Source organism: Patella vulgata, chromosome 5, assembly GCF_932274485.2.
Source record: "Patella vulgata chromosome 5, xgPatVulg1.2, whole genome shotgun sequence".
Lineage (NCBI taxonomy): Eukaryota > Metazoa > Mollusca > Gastropoda > Patellidae > Patella > Patella vulgata.
In genome coordinates, this window is record NC_065883.2 from 76,889,951 (window position 1) to 76,913,940 (window position 23,990).

At 37.5% G+C, this 23,990-nt stretch overlaps 2 protein-coding genes across 5 annotated transcripts in view; one reads left to right on the forward strand and one right to left on the reverse strand.

The window, feature by feature from the left end:
• Nucleotides 1–296: 296 nt before the first annotated feature.
• On the reverse strand, nt 297–7,699 carry LOC126820393 (uncharacterized). 4 transcript variants are annotated; one of them, XM_050548312.2, is made up of 5 exons: nt 7,495–7,699; nt 6,155–6,342; nt 4,122–5,403; nt 3,198–3,327; nt 297–979 (listed from the first exon to the last, which is right to left on the reverse strand). In XM_050548312.2, exons 2-3 carry the CDS (start codon nt 6,194–6,196, stop codon nt 4,441–4,443), a joined length of 1,005 nt encoding a protein of 334 aa, XP_050404269.1. In that variant the 5' UTR covers nt 6,197–6,342; nt 7,495–7,699; the 3' UTR covers nt 297–979; nt 3,198–3,327; nt 4,122–4,440. The 4 variants fall into 4 exon arrangements, with proteins under 4 accessions (XP_050404269.1, XP_050404268.1, XP_050404267.1 ...); XM_050548311.2 differs by lacking the exon at nt 7,495–7,699 and adding an exon at nt 7,235–7,485; XM_050548310.2 differs by lacking the exon at nt 7,495–7,699 and adding an exon at nt 6,824–6,946.
• Nucleotides 7,700–7,807: 108 nt separating this feature from the next.
• Nucleotides 7,808–23,990, forward strand: part of LOC126821236 (condensin-2 complex subunit G2) — a 33,851-nt gene continuing 17,668 nt past the window's right edge. Inside the window, exons 1-17 of the mRNA XM_050549612.1 lie at nt 7,808–7,934; nt 8,613–8,719; nt 10,305–10,451; nt 11,329–11,446; nt 12,171–12,328; nt 12,903–13,037; nt 13,672–13,766; nt 15,085–15,154; nt 15,656–15,748; nt 17,740–17,832; nt 18,577–18,699; nt 19,707–19,886; nt 20,649–20,801; nt 21,597–21,822; nt 22,726–22,853; nt 23,152–23,262; nt 23,741–23,818. Of these exons, the coding sequence (XP_050405569.1) occupies nt 8,648–8,719; nt 10,305–10,451; nt 11,329–11,446; nt 12,171–12,328; nt 12,903–13,037; nt 13,672–13,766; nt 15,085–15,154; nt 15,656–15,748; nt 17,740–17,832; nt 18,577–18,699; nt 19,707–19,886; nt 20,649–20,801; nt 21,597–21,822; nt 22,726–22,853; nt 23,152–23,262; nt 23,741–23,818 (1,980 nt within the window). The 5' untranslated portion in view covers nt 7,808–7,934; nt 8,613–8,647. The remainder of the gene's footprint in view (nt 7,935–8,612; nt 8,720–10,304; nt 10,452–11,328; nt 11,447–12,170; nt 12,329–12,902; nt 13,038–13,671; nt 13,767–15,084; nt 15,155–15,655; nt 15,749–17,739; nt 17,833–18,576; nt 18,700–19,706; nt 19,887–20,648; nt 20,802–21,596; nt 21,823–22,725; nt 22,854–23,151; nt 23,263–23,740; nt 23,819–23,990) is intronic.

Here is a 23,990-nt window from a genome sequence, read left to right on the forward strand (position 1 = left end):
AAAATCCAAATATTTGTCTAAACTTTAGACAGACCTTATGATCTACTAGTATTCTCCAGTTGGTCAATTTCACTGCAAGTCAGTCAAAACGGCCAAACATGACTGGCGAAAATAAGACAAATAAGGTTGGAAGTACCTTCAACACAAACCATGGCACTTGAATCAATGACAGACCTTATGATCTAAAGCATACATCAGACCACTCAACCACACAACTGGTAAAGACTTTAGACAAATATTTGGATTTTAAATTAGAAACAAAACCATACTGTTGAAGATGTAATTGAGACAAGACATTAGACTAGCACTTATATTTATTAGCAAAAAAAAGCCAACAATTTGATTGGTTTTAGTGCTTAGCCAATCAAAATTGAAATTTCTACTAAAATTTGGATTTGATCTTAGTTAAAATTTCCCTACTTTTAAGTTCTGGTAAAATGTCCTTATGTGTCGGAAGTTCTGATTTGTCGACTAAACGAAAGCGACCAGACTGTCCACCGTTGGCTTTGAGAAATGCGACAATTTTGATCGGTGACATACTTTGCGTTACAATGGTGTACATCTGATTTCTAGTGGAATGATTTATAAAGCGAACTGGAACGGGGAGGTTATACAGTAAGCCGTTAATCTGGCGTGTGATATGATGAGGGAAAGCAGGTCCAAACAGTAGATCTTTTAGCATTTTAACTTTTATGAATTCGTCTAGTCGTGCCTGGGCAGCTTTTAAAATAAATCTATCAGCATGACGGTAATGTGGTTTTCTAGGATATTTCTTCTTAGCCTGTGAATCTGTTACTTCTTCCTTCATTTCAACATCTGTGTCACTGGTCTCAGTTTCTGAATCAGTTCCCTCAGCTGTAGTAGCTGTAACGTTTTCTCCTGCATCCTCGGCAGCTTTCTTCAACACCTCCGCTTCTTTAAGCAACGTATCAAAACTGACAGATTCTATCGCTTGATCAGGTTTAGTGTAAGCAGAAACCTGGAATGAAAAACGATTTACTAAGACATGATATCTAGGTTAACTTTAAATAATGGCATTCATCAATTAAAGGTCAAATCTGTGCCTAGCCAGGAAGGCATTTTTATGTGCAATACAAGAGCAGAACGAAAACCAAGGTGGCTCAGTACATGAGGTGCCAGCTCTGTGGATAAGCCATCGGCTCAGGGGTTAAGCCACCAGCTCAGTTGGTAAGACAATGTCTCAGTGGGTAAAGACCCACCTCTGTGGGTAAACCGCTGGCTCGGTGGGTTCTGACTCGGTGTGTAGGACACTGGCTCATTGATAAGAATCTGTTTTTAATCTGGCCAATGAAGTTCCTCAGGTTTTTCCAGCCTTTTTTCGTCTTGTTGCAAGGGCAAGATGGACTGGACAAGAAAAAAGGTCCCTTGTATAGCCATTGGCAGCATGTTGACGGAACGGGAAAAAAATGCACGATACTGGACATGAGATTCTACTCCTTGTCACATACAAGCTTGGCTCAAATTGATTCAAGGACATATCTTATGATCTAAAGGGCATGCATTAGACCACTAGACCAGCCCACCCATATATCAATCTTCTGGTGTTGTCACAGGATAACCCTGCTCAAGGGACAGGAACGTTGCTTCAGTGAAAGGGTGTAGAAATGCAATGCTTGGCTAAATTGGTTTTTATACGCCCACACTGAAATGTGGACGTATATTGCCGTCGCCCGCGTCCGTCCGTCTGTCGGTACGTCCGTCGGTCCGTCGGTCCATCGTCCACAATTTCTTGTGAACGCTCTAACGCCAAAAGTTATCATCCAATTGTTTTAAAATTGATATATGTTGTTTTCATTAGTGAGATGAAGAAGCCTATTTAATTTCAATAACTTCTGTTTATTACGTCTAGAGTTATGGCCCTTGTTTCACTTTGTTGAACCTTGTGAACGCTCTAATGCCAAAAGTTAACATACGATCTTTGTGAAATTTATATGCAATATTTATGTTAGTGAAACGAAGAAGCCTATTGAATTTCAACAATTTCTGTTTATTACGTCTAGAGTTATGGCCCTTGTTTCACTTTATTGAACCTTGTGAACGCTCTAACTCCAAAAGTTATCATCCGATCTTTCTGAAATTTACATGCATTATTTAAATTAGTGAAACGAAGAAGCCTATTGAATTTCAGCAATTTCCGTTTATTACGTCTAGAGTTATGGCCCTTGTTTCATGTTATTGAACCGTGTGAACGCTCAAACGACAAAAGTTATCAACCGATCTGTATGAAATTTATATGCATCATTTAAATTAGTAAAACAAAGAAGCCTATTGAATTTCAGCAATTTCCGTTAATCATCTAGAGTTATGGCCCTTGTTTCACTTTGTTGAATCTTGTGAATGCTCTAATGACAACAGTTATCATCCGATCTGTTTGAAATTGATATGCATGATTTAAATTAGTGAAACGAAGAATCCTATTGAAGTTCAGCAATTTCCTTTAATTACGCCATGAGTTATGGCCCTTGTTTCACTTTGTTGTACCTTGTGGTTGCTTTAACGACAAAAGTTATTATACGATCTGTATGAAATTTAAAGGTATCGTTTAAATTAGTAAAACGAACAAGCCTATTGAGTTTCAGCAAATTTCCGTTAATTACATCTAGAGTTATGGCCCTTGTTTCACATTGTTGAATCTTGTGAACGCTTGAACGACAAAAGTTATCACCCAATCTGTATGAAATTCATATGCATCATTTAAATTAGTGAAATGAAGAAGCCTATTGAATGTCAGCAATTTCTGTCAATTACTTCTAGAGTTATGGCCCTTGTTCTACTTTGTTGAATCTTGTGAACGTTCGAACGACAAAAGTTATCATCCGATCTGTATGAAATTGATATGTATTATTTGAATTAGTAAAACGAAAAAGTCTGTCGAATTTCAATAATTTCTGTAGATTACTTCCTGAGTTACAGCCCTTGTTTTAGTTTTTAGAACCTTGTGAACCCTCAAACGACGAAAATTATAATGTCATCTGTATGAAGTTGTCTATTAAATGCCCCCTAATTACCTACAAAAGAACAAATATACGACAACTCTTGTCGACCGCTCGGACGATTTAGCTGCTGTGGGCGTATGTTTAGTTGCCTGGCAACCTATCTTTATATAATGTAGGCCCTATTTAGCTCAGGAATCCATAGCCCTAAAGCTAATTCAAGTATTCAGTAGAATAACTTACCTCTATGACTGGTTGTGTTTCGTAGAGCTTAAACAAGATATCAGCTGCTGCAAAATTTCTAGAGCCTATCTTACTAAGAGACACTGCAGGTTCGGTTCCAACATCTTCCTTCTGTATCTTCATCTGACATCTTAAAGTAAAAAAAGAGAGAAATGGGGATTAACACTCACACAAAACAAACCAACATTTTTGGACTGACACCCAGGAGGTTTGACTCAATGAAAGATCTTATGAGCTTGGACCACTCAACCACCCCTAAAAACAAAAGAAGAGTAACAAGCAAACTGAACATTTCAAAATTTTGATCAATGGGACAAGACTAGATCTTAAAGCTACAATTTCATATTTGTTAAGTTATATTTTTAAAATTTATTAAAATAAAGCCTTAAAATAGATGGTATCCATACACAGTCCTACCTTGTTAAAGAATAATCCTATTAATCCTATAATTCACTATTGCCAGCTGCGAAATTGGCAAAATTATCATTTTCGAATTCCAACATTTGAAGATAGCTAATGCATGGAGGCAATAGGAAAACAAGGGAGGTAATTGTGTTATTATTTCCTGTGTCAATGATTTTTAAGGGTGGGAAATAATGCCCATAGTCGTATAATAGTGAGTTGATAACCTATTGAGCAAAAGACATAGAAATAATTATGTTTTGACTTTCATAGAAAATATGAAATTCTGGCTTGAAGGCTAAGGCCAGGAAACACAGCCTAGGTCTTACAGTTAAGGCCGGAAGACGCAAGACTACAGTAGGTCTTAAGAGATTCAAGACTAGGTCTTAAGAGACACAAGACTAGGCCTTACAGTTGAGGCCAGAAGATACAAGACTAAGCCTTACAGTTGAGACCGGAAGACACAAGACTAGGCCTTAAGATTATGGCCGGAAGACCAGACTAGGCCTTAAGGCAACTTACCTGAATACACGATCATCATTGTCAAAAAACTCCCATTCCAACAACATATTGTTGACAAAACATGAATGTTGTAAAATATAGAAACCTTGAACTTTACGATCTACTATCCAACTGACGTCCTCAAAGACAACGATATCCTTGGCTGGTAGTGTTGATATAGGTTTTCGGGTCCATTGTAAGCGATGAAGATTCGAACAGTTATCTTCCAAAATGCAGTTGCCCTTGACACGAAAGTCGATAACATCTGTTGCTGCTTGGTCGTGTGGTTGAAGTTTACTGTGTTGGGGGAGGATGAACTCGGGGTCACAGTTCGTGAAACCTATCGGGCTTTAGAGTAAGCGTCTGCTTGGGCATCTGTTCGGTTCTCTGCTTCACCAATCATGATGAGATGACCAGCTAGATAGAGGTTACAGAAAATTTTCTCCTTTTCTATTTCTGTGTTCATGCTACGACGGTACAGACAAATGGGCGTCAATTTTACATCGTTGAAAATTCCATCCAAGACAGTAATGATGGATGCAGGATGCGTGGCACTGCTAAGTTCGTTCATTTTGACAAACTGTTCACGGAGATCAAATGCCCTAGGATTTGGTGCTGCCTTTACCAAAGTGCTCTGAACCTGTGCTTCTGCTTCTGTTATGACAGACTGTTCGACACCATCTAAGATGTTGCCATGTTCAACATTAATGGTGGTCAGTCGTTCAACCACCATATTATAACACAATGACTTAGCAGTTTTTTTGGAAACTGAAACACCTGCACCTTGTAGTATGTTGTCAATAAAGTACATTCCCTTATGATAAACTTTCCCTGATTCAGCTTTACAACTCTCTACATCATATCGACAACGGACTCGACATTTAGCCACAGAGGCCGCCAACTCCATTTTGCTGACTGAATTGGTTGAAGCATATTTAGGATTGGTTAGAATATCTTGGATCTGTTTCAAAATAGATGGTGGGGGTAACTCTGCAATTGTTTCTTTCGCCATCTTAGCAACGGTCGAGTTAAAATTCTCCAGTTTCTCCTTGATAACTTTTGGGGTCATATCATCCTGGTTCAAAATTTCAGTGACAGGAAGGGTACGATAAAGTTCCACCGCCTTCTTGAAACATGACAGTTTGATTTCTTTCTTGTTGATGCCGATAGCTCTGGCTAGGAACACACCACCCAGATTAAGTCGGCCAGTGAAAAAGGATCCGTTCTTTCCTTGTACCATGCCATCGATCAAAAAATCTGGTCTAATTCCAACTTTACAACTCATCAGAGAATTCTCAAACAACTAAAATGAAATAAAATAGGATTTAATGGGAAAGAGAGGAAAATGGGCTTTATTGTTCACTCGACACTAGGTCATTTCGGGACTAACATATAGTTCATTTTATTTCATTAGGGGTCTTTAGCAGTGGAAGGAAACCCTGAGGACATGGAGAAAACGCACGAGGTTGAACAGACGACCCTACTCCTTGTCACGTACAAGCGGGTAATGACGCATTAACGCTTCGACCACCCAAACTCGCCCAACTGGTCTTATGTAGATGGGCAAATAAAATAATTTTATACGTAATACATGCTTGAATAAAAATAAAAATAAAGCAGAATCTGTGTTTTTAATGAGATTATTGTGAAAAATATTAAACATGCATTATGCAAGAGCTAAACCTGTCAATTTCAGGTCTTTCTTTAGGCCTGAAATCTTATCTAAATTATTAATTAGACATTAATTAACTTATCCAGACCATAATAAACTCCCGATGTCAAGGCTAGCCTTCGATGTCGACTGGATTACAATTCTATATGCTGCTATCGCTCATTGATAATTAAATCACAACAATAGACAATCGAGACTATTAGTTTCGAGGCTAGGCGAAACTTTCATCCGCTTAGTTTTCGGTTCATAGTGGACCAATTTGACTGACATTTTCAGCAAATTCCCTTTACATTATGTAGTTTTTAACTATTATAGTGAGAACTGCTAACTCGTTATCTTATCTCCATCTCCCATAATGTATCTTTAATAAATAAAACCTCACCATAATTTCATTGATTACTTTTTTTTCACTTCGTAAAAACATTGAAAGTCGTCGAATTTTTTCTGCTAGCGGCAATTTTGTGGCATCGATTGGTTCTGGGTTGGGTGTTTTGTGTACAGCGGCAGCAGGCAGACCTTTGTTATCAATGGGGCGTGTCTGGCAGCCTGGTAATGTTTCCCATTTCTTCTCTGTAAATAAACCATTAAAAAATGTAGTTTGTTAAAGCTGCATTTAGTAACTGTATTGAATAAACCATGACTAATATACCGGTGTATTAAATACAAGTTTTTTCACAGTTCATTTCTGACGACGTCTTGAAAAGTGTTCTCTTGTATTTATCAAGCCACAAACAAAATAAACTTCTAAATAACTTGTATTCTGAATATTGTTTAGTGCCCAGGTTCACTTTGCTCATTTCTGTTGATCAGCGGCTGGGGAGGGGGGGGGGAATAGGTTTTACATTTAGATTCAGAACGAACATGATTCTTCTACAGCCATCCTTTTTACAGTGGTTACAACTTAAACATACAGGTTTCAAGTTTAACTGACTACCATGACTAGAGAATAGAATAACGTGATTTATCAACGAATTAACAGAATTTTAAAACAAAATTAAAAGCTTTTGAGCAGTAGTACGGTAAAAATTATGTGTGTCAAAAAGATAAGCACCACCGTTTAAAATGAGGTCTGTTTGATATTTAACCATCAACAATAAATTCAGATGGTTTTTATTTGGAACCATGTAATATCCATCACAAAATACTTCCAGCATAAGTCTTGCCACTCCAAGAAGAATAGTGTCAGGTTCCTTTGGTACCATGGTACTAATCAAACAAGAGGTGTTGAGGACGTGATCCAAGTGAGAGAGGGGGGGGGGGTTGGATGGCTGAATGGTTAGCGTGCGCGCACTGTATCATAAAGTCTGTCATTGAGTCAACTGGCGTGGTTTCGAATCCCCGGTTGTACGTGACAAGGAGTAGGGTCGCCTGTCCAACCTCGTGGGTTTCCTCCGGGTCCTCCGGTTTCCTCCCACAGCTAAAGATCCCTACGCGCAAGCGAATTATGGAAATAAAATTGAACCATATGTTAGTCGAGTGGACGTTAAACCCCATTTCTCTCTCTCTCTCCAAGTGAGAGAGGGATACACATGACGATGGTTATCACTACTCTTGTCTGTAATCCTCATCCTTTTCCTGACCAGATCATCTAATGGACTCCTATATTTTTCGAAATCCTCAATTAAAAAATATCTATTACTTAAATGACCAAATATTCCTGTCTTGTTTTACTTTAAGGTGGTCCTTAACCTTTTGTCAGTTGTATTTATTTTTATAACTTACTTGCACCACCGGCACTGTTTGCGGGAGTTCCAACACCTCCTATAGAATTCAACTCATTGTTAAAAATATAATTTGCGGGTCACGGAAAGATAACTCTGTTTGGAAACATGGTTTGGTGTAGAGGAGTAACCGAAGTTGGCCGAGTGAAATCTGCAGCCGGTTGCCGAGTGAAAAATAGAAAGTAACTCATTGAAGATCCAGTATTGTGCCTCCCGACCCAACTTTTGCTACTATCGTTAACCGGAAACAACAAGCTTTAATGCTAGTCTTCATCAACAAGACGCATTTAAGATTACTGCTGTCCGCGGGTTGTCTGCGGGCTTTAGAGACTGGATAAAGAAGACTTGAGTGTTTTTGGCAGGTTGTTTACCAATTATAACGGAATGGCGCTCTTTTCAAGTTTGGATTGAAAACGATAACGGTTTTTGACATTTAGAAAGGTAATCAGGGATTTAAACATAGTTCAGAATGTGGATGTAATATTAAAGATTGCGAGGAGAAATGTATGGTCATATAAAATAAGATAGTTTTAGTATCATCGACAGCCAACTAGTTGGAGTTGAGGCACTTATTGAATTACGCCCAAGTGACGTATATATAAACGGTATAGTCATTCGGATGGTATCAAAACTGAGATTAGATTATGCCAGTCGGAGTAGAACACAGAATTAATTTGTTAAAATCCCATTTCATTTCATTTTTGATTTCCGTTTCACTCAAAGTCTAAACCTGAGTAATAGTACTAATTCACAAATCTGTGTTGTTAGTGTGTAACTTGTAAGTGAGCACTGGCCACTAAATTTGGTTGGTACATGTATCACTATGTGGATGCTCAGGATCAAAAGAAAGGTAGTATCTCGGTTTTGGTACAGGATAGAGGGCCCGTCAAGCACTATTGTTTAGTTGTTCAGACGGGACAGAAACTGAGATCATGTAGACTATAGGCCTGCACATTGGTTCTAAAAAGTAGGCCTACACTGTAGTGCCACGGACACTGGGTAGGCCCAATATAATGAGACCTACTTCAGTGCTGAACTAGATGCTGTAGATTTTAATATTATTTTATTTCTGTGTTTGTGTTAGGAGTATTTTTATAGTGTCTTGTTTTATTATTTCAGGTTTCAGCTAAGAGTAGGCCTACAGAAAAATCAAGATGGCTCATGGACAGTTAATCGAAGTCATTCAACGCCAGTCTGTACAAGATTTACATCAGCATATTACAGAGGTACAATTAGCCCAAAAACTGGTCTGTAGGGTGCCTGGAAACTGGTCTATACGGTGCCTAGAAACTGGTCTTTTGGGCACCTGGAAAATGGTCTATAGGGTGCCTGGAAACTGGTCTATAGGGTGCCTAAAAACTGGTCTGTAGGGTGCCTGGAAACTGGTCTATAAGGTGCCTGGAAACTGGTCTGTAGGACGTCTGGAAACTGATCTATAGGGTGTCTGGAAGTAAAAATTATAGGGCGCCTGGAAACTGGTCTATAGGGTGCCTGGAAGTAAAAATGAAATGAAATGGGGTTTAATGTCCTGTTGTTCTGCTCCGACTGGGCAAATGGAGACGAGCATGCGCCATATACATTGTGCCATGGGGGAAATTTTGCCCGGGCAGTGGACTATGGCCTACTCTTTTATCAAATTCCAACTACCAAGGGATGTTTTACATGCACATCAATGTGTACGCAGGACCTCAGTTTTTCGTCCCATCCAAATGACTAGACAGCTGTCATTGTCAGACCCTCTATCAGCTGAAATTTACAAGACAAATAAACTTTTTTTCAGAAAATGGCCCAAAGTTTTTAAATATTATTTAATCGTCACATATATTAATCTGATTAAATACAGATTTATATTTTGTTTCGTTTTATTATACTTTCGATGACCTTGTACTTGTAATGGGAGGTTCTGTCAGGGATCTTACGAGCGGTTTATAACCCTATGATGTTAGACATTTGATTAACCTATCAGCATTTATGTTTAGTGTGGGTATTTGGAAATACAATTTAAATCTATATTTTAATGATATTGCGTATCCTCTGCTTCCCTCCAACTACTGTGGTTTTGATTCCCCGGTTGTACCTGATGTCGCCTGTCCGTCCTCGTGGGTTTTCTCCAGGTCCTCCTTCTGTGGTTTCCTCCCACTGCTAAAGACCCCTACGCGCAAGCGAAGTATTGAAATAAAATTAAACCGTATGTTAGTCTCGAAATGACCTGGTTTGTGTCGAGTGGATGTTAAACCCCATTTGTCTCTCTTTTCCTTCCCACTACTTTAAGTTTAGGATGATTGACAGCCTTAATGTACATTATAAAAATCTATGGGAAGTCCAGGTAGTAAGATATTCCCAATGAAAATTCCACAAATAGTGTCTTGGATCCTAATTGCACGATAAAATCTCTATAAATTCGGAACCGAAAACAATTTGATTAAAACACAGATCCTATTTTGTTCCATTTTTTATAGTTCAAAATTTCGTTTTACCTGTCTTGACTACACTAGGATCTGGAAGAGTTATCATATAACAGCCGTTCTAGTTGATGTGGGGAATTAGGCAATGAAAAGATCTGTTATGGCGAGTTCTTGGCGTGCTCTTGCATGGAACTGTGAGTAAACCACTAGAAACGTCAACGCTGACTGATTAATCAATGTCTGACGTCATAGGGTAAAAAGCAGCTCGTTTGACCCCTGACTTGACGTCCCAGTACAACTGGTCAGATCTTCATGTAGTGTAGGCCATCGAAAGTATAAAAAAACGAAGCAAGATTGGAAGCGAAAAGTTTTATTTCCTAAATAAAATGATTTTATTTTATTACAGTTAAAGAAAAATCACGATAACTTACGAGAGGTGATTGAGACGTGCAGTCGTCATGAAAAAGATGAATTATGGGAAGGGATTCAGACGTTTTGTACAACCAAGTTGATGGCCATTGAAAACTTTGAGTTAGAAGATGACGAGGAACAGGTACAGATATTGATGATTTAAGTCCAATAAAACCTCATGGGTTTTCTCTGGGTCCTCTGGTTTCCCCTCCTACTGTTAAACATCATTACACGCAAGCAGTGTCTAGATGTTTGGATGGGACAAACAATAAGGTCCTATGTAATATTGAAAGAAGATTAAAGATCCGATGATAATTGGTTCCTTATATATACCATTGGGTGCATGTTAAAGACCCCTTCACAGTTGGTTCTGTGTATACCGTTGGGTGCAATACAATTGGGTGTAGGGGGGTTGGATGGCCGAATGGTTAGCATGGCGGGCTGTATCATACAGTCTGTCATTAAGTCAACTGGCGGGATTTCGATTCCCGGGTTGTACGTGATAAGGAGTAGGGTCGCCTGTCCAACCTTGTGGGTTTTCTCCGGGTCCTCCGGTTTCCTCTCACTGCTAAAGACCCCTATGTGAAAGCGAATGATTGAAATAAAATTGAACCATGTGTTAGTCCCGAAATGACCTAGTTTGTGTTGAGTGGACGTTAAACCCCATTTCTCTCTCTCTCTACAATTGGGTGCATGTTAAAGACCCCTTTACAGTTGGTCCTGTGTATACCATTGGGTGCATGTTAAAGATCCTGTGGTCCTGTGTATACCATTTGGGTGCACGTTAAAGATCTCTTGATTGTTGGTCCAATGTATACCTGGGGGGTTAGATGGCCGAATGGTTAGCACGTATGCGCTGTATCATAAGGCCTGTTATTGAGTCAACTGGCGTGGTTTCGAATCCCTGGTTGTACATGACAAGGAGTAGGGTCGTCTGTCCAACCTCGTGGGTTTTACCTCCATAGCACACTGTATAGAGCGTTGATCATTTTTATATGCAACTTTTTATTTTTTTATAGAAAATGGCTGAGTTGATTAGATTGTTTGATCATATTATCGCCCTGGCAACCATCACTCTACAAGTAGTACCTGATAATCTTCCTGTAGCCTTGGTTGATACAGCCTCTTTATTACATGGTAATGTATAGAAGATTGTATGAAAGATTGTCATGTTAATTAATGTTTAAATAATAATTTTATATAAAGAAATCTAAAGAAAGACCTGCAATAGGCAAATTTAAGTGGTCTTAAACCATAATAAAACTAACAGTAAATAGAGTTGTCTCCCTTCAATTAGATTTCCTCGACCAGGCGCATTATAACATCTTCCGCATGGTAAGATTGTGTTCGAAGAATAGGTTGGGGAAAATACCTCCAGGGCGTTATATTACGTCCTACACACGGTGAGTGGCAGTTGTCCAGGACGTTATATAACGTCCTATACAGTTAAGGGGTTAAGCAACTGGATATTTAAAACATCATAAATTACATTTGTGTTTTTACGTAGAAATTAGAGAGAGAGATATAAATGGGGTTTAACGTCCACTCGACACAAACTAGGTCATTTTGGGACTAACATATGGTTTTATTTTATTTCAATAATTCGCTTGCGCGTAGGGGGTTTAGCTGTGGGAGGAAACCAAAGGACCCAGAGAAAACCCACAAGGTTGGACAGGCCACCCTACTCCTTGTCACATACAACCAAGGATTCGAAACCACGCCAGTTGATTCAATGACAGGCGTTAGGATACAGTGCGCACGTGCTAACCATTCTGCCATCCACCCCCCTCCCCCATGTAGAAATTACATTTGTGTTTTTACGTAGGCTGTCGATACTAGATATTTATTGTCATCATTACAGGTATAATGTTAACGTTACCAGACACAGCTCACGGTGTGAAGAATTCTCTCGCAGGTCTCTTTGAAACATGGTGGAATAAACAAATAACAGGCCGAGACGAAATCATCGCCAATACTTTCTCCTTCCTGTTACAGGAAACACATCAACCTCATGTTACTGTAAGTTGAAACATGACAACCTCGTGTTACTTTATGCTGAAACATGTCAACCTCATGGACTGTAAGTTGAAACATGACAACCTCGTGTTACTTTATGCTGAAACACGTCAACCTCATGTTACTTTAAGTTGAAACACGTCAACTTCATGTTACTGTAAGAGAGAGAAATGGGGTTTAACGTCCACTTGACACAAACTAGGTTATTTCGGGACTAACATATGGTTCAATTTTATTTTAATAATTCGCTGGCGCTTGGGGGTCTTTAGCAGTGGTTTGAAACCGGAGGACTCTAGAAAACCCATGAGGTTGGACAGGCGTGCCTACTCCTTGTCACGTACAACCGGGGAATCGAAACCACGCTAGTTGACTCAATGCTCAATGGCAGACCTTATGATACACCGCGCACATGCTAACCATTTCGGCTGGGAAGCTCTTGTCAATGGTCCCCTGTGCCTTACCCATCGACCAACAGGGCCCCAACGTAGAAATGATAGGTGTTTTTAATTTCTTGTTTTATGGCATACAATGTATTATAAATATAAAATAATATGACTTTTTAGATATTTTTTTTAAGATGGCTATGATCAAGAGACTGTGGAAATTACATGATTATTTACTGGATGTAGATATTACCATGGATACGAATAACATGTTACGAGGACAGCTATTACAGTGTTGTTCAAATCATATGTTTTATAAATGTCCACAGGTTAGTATTACAACATATTGATATTTAGTTATATATATTGACGGGGGGTTGGATGGCTGAATGGTAAGCGTGCGCACGCTGTATCATAAAGTCTGTCATTGAGTCGACTGGCGTGGTTTCGAATCCCCGGTTGGACGTGACAAGGAGTAGGGTCGCCTGTCCAACATCGTTGGTTTTCTCCGGGTCCTCCGGTTTCCTCCCAGTCCTAAAGACCCCTACGCGCAAGCGAATTATTGAAATAAAATTAAAAACCATATGTTAGTCTCGAAATGACCTAGTTTGTGTCGAGTGGACGTTAAACCCCATTTCTCTCTCTCTCTGTATATATATTGACAAGTGTCATGCATGGGGCTGTGGCTCCCGTTATAAGTTACATGTGAAATAGATGAGTGTTTTTATCACAACCTCTGATTGGACGCTACTGTTCATGTGTCTGCAGTAAATGGAGATAACGTATCTATCAGTTCATTAATTGTAAAGCAATCTAGCAACATCCGGATTTTGTAAAACTTACAGTCATTGCTTCAGGAACATGACATTTCCAGGGCTATTTACTAATTGAATTCACATAATTACTATTGTACAAAATGAAAGCATAAATATATATTAAACTATATATAAATTCTTTTCCCAGGGTAAAATGTTTTTAAGTTTCCTGTTTTCACTGTCCGATGATTTTATCTTGCAACTACATACAGCAATAAAACAAGAAATACCCTTTGTTTCCAAGTAAGACTTTAATAGCCTTTCTATCCAAGTAAGACTTAAAGTAGCTAAGTCTCTAACTCAGTATCATCCAAAACCTTCGACATTGAAAACATGAATTATTTGTCAATTTTAATCAACATTGGTGTTGTGATCTTACTGGGAAAAGATGGGCTTCTGATATCCAATATTTAAGACAAAATAAACATTTAACGATTGGTACACGAATCGTGTACCATAATGCGTTTCAGCGCAATTTGTAACAAGCGACCCGAGAAACAGGGTTAGACATATTGCACAAGTCATGTCAAATGGTGACCCCATATTCTTATCTGGAGAGCATGCGCAATAAATACTAACGGTATAGAATGGAATAACCAGTCGCTAGAGATTACCATTCGATTGAGACTTCTGGCGTATTTTGCCGAACATAACTGCTTTGAAATTAGAGTAAGACGGAAACGATTGAATGTAAATCAGTTATTTACATTCATATTACATTATTATATACGTTGCGACCCATTTGTGTCAATTTGTCGGTCCCAAATATTAGCGATTTAGCTCCTTTAAATACCCTTTCTATCCAAGCAAATCTTAAATAGCCTTTGTATCAAAGTAAGACTAAATACCCTTTGTTTAAATATACCCTGTCTACCTTAATAAGATTTAAATACTCCTTGTTTCAAAGTAAGACTTATACTACAATTTGTTTCATAGTAAGACTTACTAACATTTATTTCAAAGCAAGACTTACTGCTCTTTGTTTCAATGCAAGACTTACTGCCCTTTGTTTCAAAGCAAGACTTACTACCCTTTGTTTCTAAGTAAGACTTATTCTACACTTTGTTTCAAATTAAGCTTTAAACCCTTTGTTTATATTCTCTTGTTACCCTTGGTATCTTATAATGCCTGTCTTGGGAGTGTTTACCTACTGTAATGAATGTTATATTTGCGGTTTATCGTCCTAGTGTTCTGCTCCAACTGGGCTAATGAAGATGGGCATACACCATACAGTATGCTATGAGGGGAATTTTGCCTGGGCAGTGGTACTATGGTCTACTCTTATATCAAATTCCAACTGCCATGGGATCTTTTATGTACACGAGACCGCCCTGCACCACTGACACGGGAGAACCACATCGGAAAATCCCGATGAACTTTCTTGGCCAATGAAGGGGTCAAACACGCGATCTCCAGGCTAGCAAGCCAGCGTCTTACCAATTTAGCCACCATGGCTCCCAGGTATTTGAGAGCTATGACCATGTTGTAAATGACATTGTTATAATTAAACTGGGTATTTAAGAGCTATGACCATGTTATAATTAACTGTTGTTATATTTAGATCTTTATTAGAGGGTGTTGGTGAGGTATATTTTCGAGCTTGGCAGAAATCATCTGGTTCTACGAGACAGGTAGCTACATTATTTATATATAATACCCTTTTTATTTTAAATTTATTTATACTGGCTGGTGTTAGAGCTGGCTCAATTTTCTCCTTCATTTGCTTGATGTTGTAATGTTTAGTTTGAACTAAATGGGAATTTGACCAGGGCAGTGGAGCTTCCACTTTCTTCTATATCTAACTTTTATCTATTTTCCATTTTGTACTTGAATGAACGTCATCAGATGGGATTTGCACTACACATGCAACCATTTAAATAAAAATTACGACTTTTAAATCTCTAACTGAAATGATGGGACATTTAAACTATTCCAAAATCACAGACATTATTATCGCTTAATCCTGTACGTCCAGTCCAGGATTTTTAGAATCCTACCTATATCTGCCATAAACAATATAGTCAATTATGTTTATTAGTTATGTATTTGTGATTAAGTCTCCCTACATAACAGTGATGTTTATTTGTGAATAAGTCCCCAGCCTATTAGCGATGTTGTTATGTTTTTTGTAGATAATAGAAGAGAGATGTTTACAGAATTTGATGCATCAGGCGGCCGTCGCGCCACGAACGGGAGATCCCAACATGTCAAACATTTTACTTAAAGTAAGTTTTAACTCAATTAAACATTCTGATCAAAATATAAGGTATTACTATAGCTAATCCCTTGCAAAACTACAAAGTGAAAGTTGAATTTCTTAAAAGAATATCAATCCAAAAATAGTTAAACTGTTTTCAGTATTACAAAGATAAGGCAACACAAATAAAATAAGTTGTTTCTCGGGCACCGCCCGCACGCAAAATTGGTTGCGCGTGCGGCCTATTTATTAGTCTTGATGAAAAATAAAAAATATGTAACGCCCGCCCGAACATCGATAAGCAAGTCATAAAAAAAATATGCCGCATGTATCTACATGCCCCATTCGTGAATATCCATTCAAATGTATTAAACTGATTCAGATGTAAACGCTCATTTACGGGTCTTTTTTATTGATATCGAAAGAACCTCCATTTTTGTATCACGTGATTTTAATTACCTCCCCTTGTGAACTAGAATTTGATTCGTGTTAAACACCGAAAGTCATTGACAACAATGCAATGTATTTCAATCATTCGATCTTAATCGGCTCATTATTGCCGGCTTCAGTCGGTCCATGTTTGAAAAAATCCTACTTATAAAACAATGAATCGTAGAACAGGTTAATTATTATAACTTGTGGCTACGAATACGATACGATGATAGTCACCATACCTTAGTCAGAATCTGGGTCATTAGCACGTTTAACGGTAGTTTTGATAATCCGGAAAATAATAATTGGATTACACATTTGATGGTTTTACTGACGAGTTGTTAGTTAAATTTAAATAGTCATTCGATATAAACCCCAGATAGAACACCGAATATGCTGAGAAACACACCAAATATCCTGAGAAACAGTCATTTCACGAATCCCGATGACACGTGACATGCATTGGTTGGAATTAGGTCAATCATTATAAACCAGCGATACTAGATTTAGATCGAAGTGTCGTTTACCGTGATGATTATTTTTGATACACATGCTGACAGAGGCTTACTCTTTAAAATATTGTCGTTATTATGGACGGCTATTAATAGTCGTTTGTACGGAATTTTATTTTAAACCAATTTCAATTATGGTTGTCACCATTACCATTAGTAAGCTACATTACGTGAATTAAATATGGAAAATTATTTTCCTTTCAGTCAGTGTTCAGTGTTTGAGTAGACTTGATTTTTGGATTTATGTTCTAAGTATGTATAATATATAACTGAAAGCAAAACCGTAGACAAGTAATGACTTTCTCATTAAAAAAAAAAAAAAATACAAGGCCGCCCTCCCGCCCCAACAATTTTCAACAATAGGCAAATTTTATTTTGCACCATCCTCTAGCCAGAAATGAGATAAAAAAAAAAATAAACCGCCCTCCCCCCCTACAGTTTCAGCTGTCAGTTGCCCGAGAAACAAGACATTTATTTTGTGTAGCCTAAGATATGAATTGAGTGTTTCCCAAAATTCATCATCCACATTGCAGTACGACAGGAAGGGTTGAGCGTTGGGTAATATCTTTGGATGGACTAAATTTTAATCCGATTGAATCCAAGCTGGGAGATTCTGGGGTGGGAATACCACTTTAATATTAACTTTAGAATAAACTTCTGGGGTGGGAACTCCACTTTAATATGGAGTTCAAATCAATCCTGTTTGGTCCAAGAATGTTTTCCAAATCAGGCCGAACAGTCTGTCACTGATTGTGCTCAGATCCATAATTAAAAAAAAAAGAAAAAAAAAAAGATGTTTCAAGAAAGCATTCACTTTGTGATTGATTTTGGACTGCACTCAATATTATCATTATTGTTAATGTTAGCCTGTGCTCAATATTATCGTTATTGTTAATGTTAGCCTGTGCTCAATATTATCGTTATTGTTAATGTTAACCTGTGCTCAATATTATCAGTATTGTTAATGTTAGCCTGTTTTAGACTGTGGTGATTAGTTTTGGACTGTGATAAGTTTTTGAACTGTGTTCTATGTTAGTAGTATTAATTTCTGACTGTTTAATGATTTTATTTGTAGTTATTACAGTATATACACAAACAGAAAAAACAGACAGGTGTAGATAAAATGTTGTACGATCTATATTCACCGTTTCTATGGAGATATTTAAAAGTGAGTATTTAAAGATACATTCCTGCGTACAAACTGGGTGATTTAATGGTATATATGGACTAAAAACATATTCAAACTAATTAATTTGTCATAATTTTGCTTCAAATCCTTCTCAAACATTGTAATTGCGAAGGAATGCCCTGCTATAAAAATTCGATCAAACCAGGTCATGTTTACGTCACGTGACTTACCTCTCTTGGAAGTCAGAGGAGAATTCATTACATACATAAGACAATGTTGTCTTTAATCGCTTACTATTTATTACAAATATGGAATCCTAATTAAATTCTCGGATTATTCACTACCCGCGTCTTTTTCCGTCATTTTTATCTCAGAAAGTGTGGTACATCCAACTCTTCATAAAGTTTATCAACTTGTACATCAAGCGCTCAATGTTCGCGTGTGACCTTTGACATCACGCATGCAGAAATTCTTAATTGTCAGGCTGTCGATTAGGGGAACCCTTACATTTTTGTCCTGTATACGCTCCATGAGTGTTTTTCAGGGCATCCAGTATTTTTCTAGTAAGATTGGATATCTCTACTTTCCATATATACCAAAATTGCCATACTTTTATTGGAAATAACCACCCAATAAATACTTTTCTGGGAACCCATCTTTAATATGATAAAATTTATGTTGTATGATCTATATTCACTGTTACTATGGAGATATTTAAAAGTACCGGTAAGTATTTAAAATGATAAAATGTTTTATGATTAATGTGTTGTTTTTTTTTTCCAGGCCCCTCATTCTGAAGTACGAGCGAATTGTGCAGGATTATTAATGGATGTTTTTCCCATTAGTGTTGATGAAACTGAAGATGTTCAAGATGATTTGATGCAGAAGCAATATGAATTCCTTATTGTAAGAACCATATTTAATTACATAGAAACGAAATGGGATTTAACATCCAACTGGCGAAATGAAGATGGGCATATGCCATGCAGTGTGCTATGAGGGAAATTTTGCCTGGACAGCGGCACTACGGCTTATGGGGGTTAAACAGCCTACTGTTCTGCTCCGACTGGGCTTATAAAATGGTATAAGGCCACACAGTGTACATGAGGGAAATTTTGCCCTGACAGCGACAATACCAGACTATGCCAGGCCCTCTGTTTTGCACCACTTATTCTTATTAGTGAATCTATTTTGAATAGACATGGAAAGGTTTGGGGGCGTTTGGAAAAGTGGACCATGAAAAATTTATGAAACATTTTCTTTTTATTTTGCTTGAACAATAACAATGAAAAACTCCACAGACCCAAAACACTCTATGAAAATTGTTTTAATACGAAAATCTTGTGGAATGTATTTGTTTTCAGAAACCCAATAGCTTGTGGAACTCTTGTGGTGAAAAGTTCCACACAAATGGCCCCAAACCTTGCCATAAATGATTTTGATTGGAATAATTTATATCATATTTTAGGCATTATTGAAAGATCTGAACCATGTTGTATGGTTATTACTATAAAATGAAATGAAATGAGGTTTAACATCCTACTGTTTACTCCTACTGGGCTAATGAAGACGGGCATACGCCATACAATGTGCTATGAGGAAATTTTGCCCAGACAACGGTACTATGGCCTACTCTTATATTGAATTCCAACTGCCAAGGGATCTTTTACGTGCATGCCAATGTACATGTATACACTGGACCTTGTTTTTTCGTCCCACCCGAACGACTAGATAACTGTCCTTGTCAGGCTCTCTGTCCTGCATCACTGACAAGGGGGAAACCACCTTGGAAAATCCCGATGAACTTTCTCAGCCAATGCAGGGATCGAACACGTGACCTCCAGGCTAGCGAGCCATTATCTTACCCACTCAGCCGCCGTGACTCCTATTTACTGTAATATATTATATTTTAGGGTCTACTGAAAGATCCGAACCATGTTGTACGGTTAATTGCTATAAAGGGTGTGTGTCATATATTGAGGGAATACTGGGAGTTGATACCTGTAACAGCGTTAAACAGTATACTGGTTGTTCTAGTCAAAGATCTAGCGTGTGACAGTTCTACTGATAGTATACGACAAACTGTAATACAGGTAGGTAGACACAGTCATCCAGACAGCACATTACTCATCAACCTTAAACAGGCAATACCTTGATAAGTGAAGGCCTACCTTACAAAATTTTAAAATTCAAACCAGAAGCATTCAAGACGACGGTCCAGTAAACCTGACCCCTCAATTGCCTTTGTTTTAATACTATGTATGTATATTAGCTATGGGTTTTACATAGGCTAACCCTGTTCCACAATCCCATTCAGACAACCTGAATAAAGATATTGTTTATATAAAAAAACCCAAAAAAACCCCAAGAAAACAAATTACGACTATCAAAGGTAGACAATCAACTGGCTTAGCTTCAAACGGAATAAAATAACGACCATGAGAAGATTACTCCGTCTGCAGAAGATGTTGAATGTTGACCCTCATTGTAAATTCATTTTCTCTTTATGGTTTGGACCTGAGGTTGCTGAATCGTGACAAAATTTCAATTGATAATATATTTGCTAAAAACATACAGAAGTGACATATTTTTGGACTGAATTTCCTATTCTCTCAATATTTTAGGATAAAAAATCCTTCAGATGATGATAAGGGCAATAATTATGTTTTATATCCAAACCTGGAAATATGGCACCTGTCACAGACAATGTCAGGCACAGATTCAGGCTTTGTCAGACAAGCTTTGTCAGAGTTTGATATGTCTGGTAGATAACAGATTACCCATCCCAGGGATCTTCTCAGTCAACCCTCAAACCACAACGATTGTGGTTTTAATAATTATGTTTTTATATCCAGGGTTTGACGTGTCTGGTAGATAACAGATTAACCCATACAACTCTACAAACAGTTTTACCACAGCTAAAACTTAATATACATGATACATCCGAGAGAGTACGGGTAGCCATGATGGATTTATTGTTGAAAATTAAAGATATACGAACATTTAAGGTAAGTTTACAACTAATTATATGCCCAGTTACATATAATTATATACTCTCATTTCGCCGAATGGTTAACACGTGCGCTCTGTATCATAAGACCTGTCATTGATTCAACTGGAGTGGTTTATTCCCCGGCTGTACATGACAAGGAGTAGGGTCACCTGTCCAACCTCATGGGTTTTCTCCGGGTTCTCCGGTTTCCTCCCACTGTTAAAGACCCCTACGCACAAGCGAATTATTGAAATAAAATTAAACCATATGTTTGTCCTGAAATGACCTAGTTTGTGTCGAGTGGACGTTAAACCCCATTTCTCGCTCTCTCTTTCATGTAAATTGACAAATAATTATACACTCATATAAAGTATATTAAACATTCATTATGCAAGATCTTAATCTGTCTATTGCAGGTTTTTTTTTTAGGCCTTAAATGTTATATAAACTATTAATTAGACATTTATTATCATAAGTCTATAATCAACTCTCTAGAATATCGGATGGCACAGATTAGAATACCCCCAATTTAAATTTAATGATAAAATGGACACATGAGACTAAGTCTTGTTTGTCAAGTACCATTGTTACAATAATAAACAATCTGCAAGGATGACGTAAAAAATCCAATTTGATTAAAATACATATCTATATTTCGTTTTGTTTTTTATACTTTCAATGGCCTACACTACATGAAGGTCGCGTCAAGTGTAGTAAAGACAAGTAAAACAAAATTTTGAACTATAAAAAAACGAAATGAAATAGGATCTGTGTTTTAATCAGATTGCAAAAAATCCTATTTTTATTTCAGTATTGGAACATTGTTCCTGTCAAACATATTTTATCGCATTTAACGATCACAGAATCAGCTCCGGTCAAACGACGAATCATGAAGTTGATGTTCAAGACATTTTTTCCCGTTGACCAGGACGATGACAAACAGATAGACCGTCTGGTTTCGTTAATTGAGATGAATTCAGAATCTGTCCGCCATTTTGTAAAATCATTTCCACAATTTATGACTGTTGCAGAAACAGGTAAGTGTTAAGACTTGGTCTTGTCCCCTTTAACCTTTTAAAAATAGGGACTAAAAGACACAAGTATATATTGAAGATAAATCTGTCACTGTCTACATTAGCCCAGTTGGTTGGACGATAAACCCCTATTTCATTTTATTTGTATCTTTAAAACTTGTCAAACAAATCAAATACCTTTATACACTGTAATCCGGGTATGATTTTTACAAATTTTCAAACAAAGTTTTGATATTGAGTGAATGGGGAAAACAGCTGATCAAAATCATAATTTGGGAAATCTATTCATAATGCTGTGTTTGTTTATAACAGCTTGACTAATTGGCTAATTTTTATGATTTACGTATTTATCAGTCAATGATGAAACCCAGAGGCCGATATAACCAAGATCCTACACTTGTATACTTGCTTAACCTCGTTTGATTTCTCCGTTTCCTATGGTTTTCACCCACATTGCTAGAGACCCATATGGTTTCCCCCTCATTGTTAGAGACCCCTATGGTTTACCCAACATTGCTAGAGACCCCTATAGTTTTCCCCTCATTGCTAGAGACCTCTATGGTTTACCCAACATTGCTAGAGACCCCTATAGTTTTCCCCTCATTGCTAGAGACCCCTATGGTTTACCCAACATTGCTAGAGACCCCTATAGTTTTCCCCCTCATTGCTAAAGACCCCAAGGCACAGGCAAATTATTGAAATAAAAAAGTATGATATGTTAGTCCCGAAACGGCCTTAGTTTGTGTTCAATGGACATTTCAAATTGTCAGCTCTTGACTTGCCATCAGTAAAAGGGACGATATCACCTGCTGGTCATAGTTAATTTGTCGATTTGACATTGAGTTATCCATTGTCTATTTGTTGATTGAGTTATCCATTGTTATTTCTCACTATGTTTGTTAACAGGTAAATATATGATCACGGTTTGTCGAACTATTTTAACGTTAATCAAACAGTCGGAGAAAGGAAGGGAAGGATTGGATGATACAAATACAGATGACGGTGATGACATGAAAGATACTACCCAATCAGAGGTAAGTAAACTGTTCCGCAGTTAATGAAGGTAGCGTAAACGCCATACAGTGTGCTACTACCCAATCAGAGATTGGTAAACTGTTCTGCACGGACTGGGTTAATGAAGGCGGGCAAACGCCATGCAGTGTAATAAAATACACTGCATGACTAGACGTTTTAAATTAATTATATAATATCTTTGAATTATTCACAAAAAATAAGGTATAACACCTGAGGGGATAAGTGACAATATAAACAAAAAAAAATATAATTTTTTAACATAAAAGTTTGACTTTAATTAGATTGTTGGTTATTCAGGATTCACAGGAAGTTGATTGTGAGGGATTGAAGCTGACGGATCTTCACATCATGCATGGTTTTCTAGAAACGTTACTGATTTTATGGACAGTAACGACAGACTTATATAGTGTAAGTAATATTATTATATGGACAGTAACAACAGACTTATGGTGTAAGTAATATTATTATATGGTCAGTAACGGCAGACTTATATGGTGTAAGCAATATTATTATATGGACAGTAACAACAGACTTATATGGTGTAAGTAATATTCTATGGACAGTAACAACAGACTTTTATAGTGTAAATCCTGATGATATTTCTGGGTCAATACTGGGATCAAATTCGGGACCTCCAAGTTAACGAGTCAAAGTCTTACTTATCAAGCCACCATGACTCCTTATATGGATCATGATCCATGACTTTAATTATATGTACTGCATTAGGCTTGGGTATCACACATAACTTGGTTATCACACATAGACTTGGTTATCACACATAGACTTGGTTATCACACATAGACTTGGTTATCACATATGATGAATAACGCTATATTTACTACGTACATAGCCTGATTATTTTAATTGTTTTTATTGTGATTTTCAGTCGGAACATATTGAACTGTTAAAAGATTTACAGAGAAAGTTTCGTGTTGCTGTTCCGATGATGTTAAAGGCCCTGCAGGTGAATAAACTTTCCTTATTAGGAAATCTAACAACTCACAGTACTGCTCTCTAGACTGGTTCAAACCGTCTGAGACAGATAACTTGTGTATGGTCCTTAAATAATGAGGCTCAATCTAATTAAAACACAGATCCTATTTTGTTACGTTTTTTATAGTTCAATTCGTTTTACT

Coding starts and splice junctions, on each gene's coding strand:
- LOC126820393 (XM_050548311.2), bottom strand. CDS start 7,340: ATGAGGATTACAGACAAGAGTAGTGATAACCATCGTCATGTGTATCCC. Junction 6,343..7,234: donor GTCCACTCGACTAACATATG/GTTCAATTTTAT, acceptor GTTTATTTACAG/AGAAGAAATGGGAAACATTA. Junction 5,404..6,154: donor AAGTAATCAATGAAATTATG/GTGAGGTTTTAT, acceptor ATTTCATTTTAG/TTGTTTGAGAATTCTCTGAT.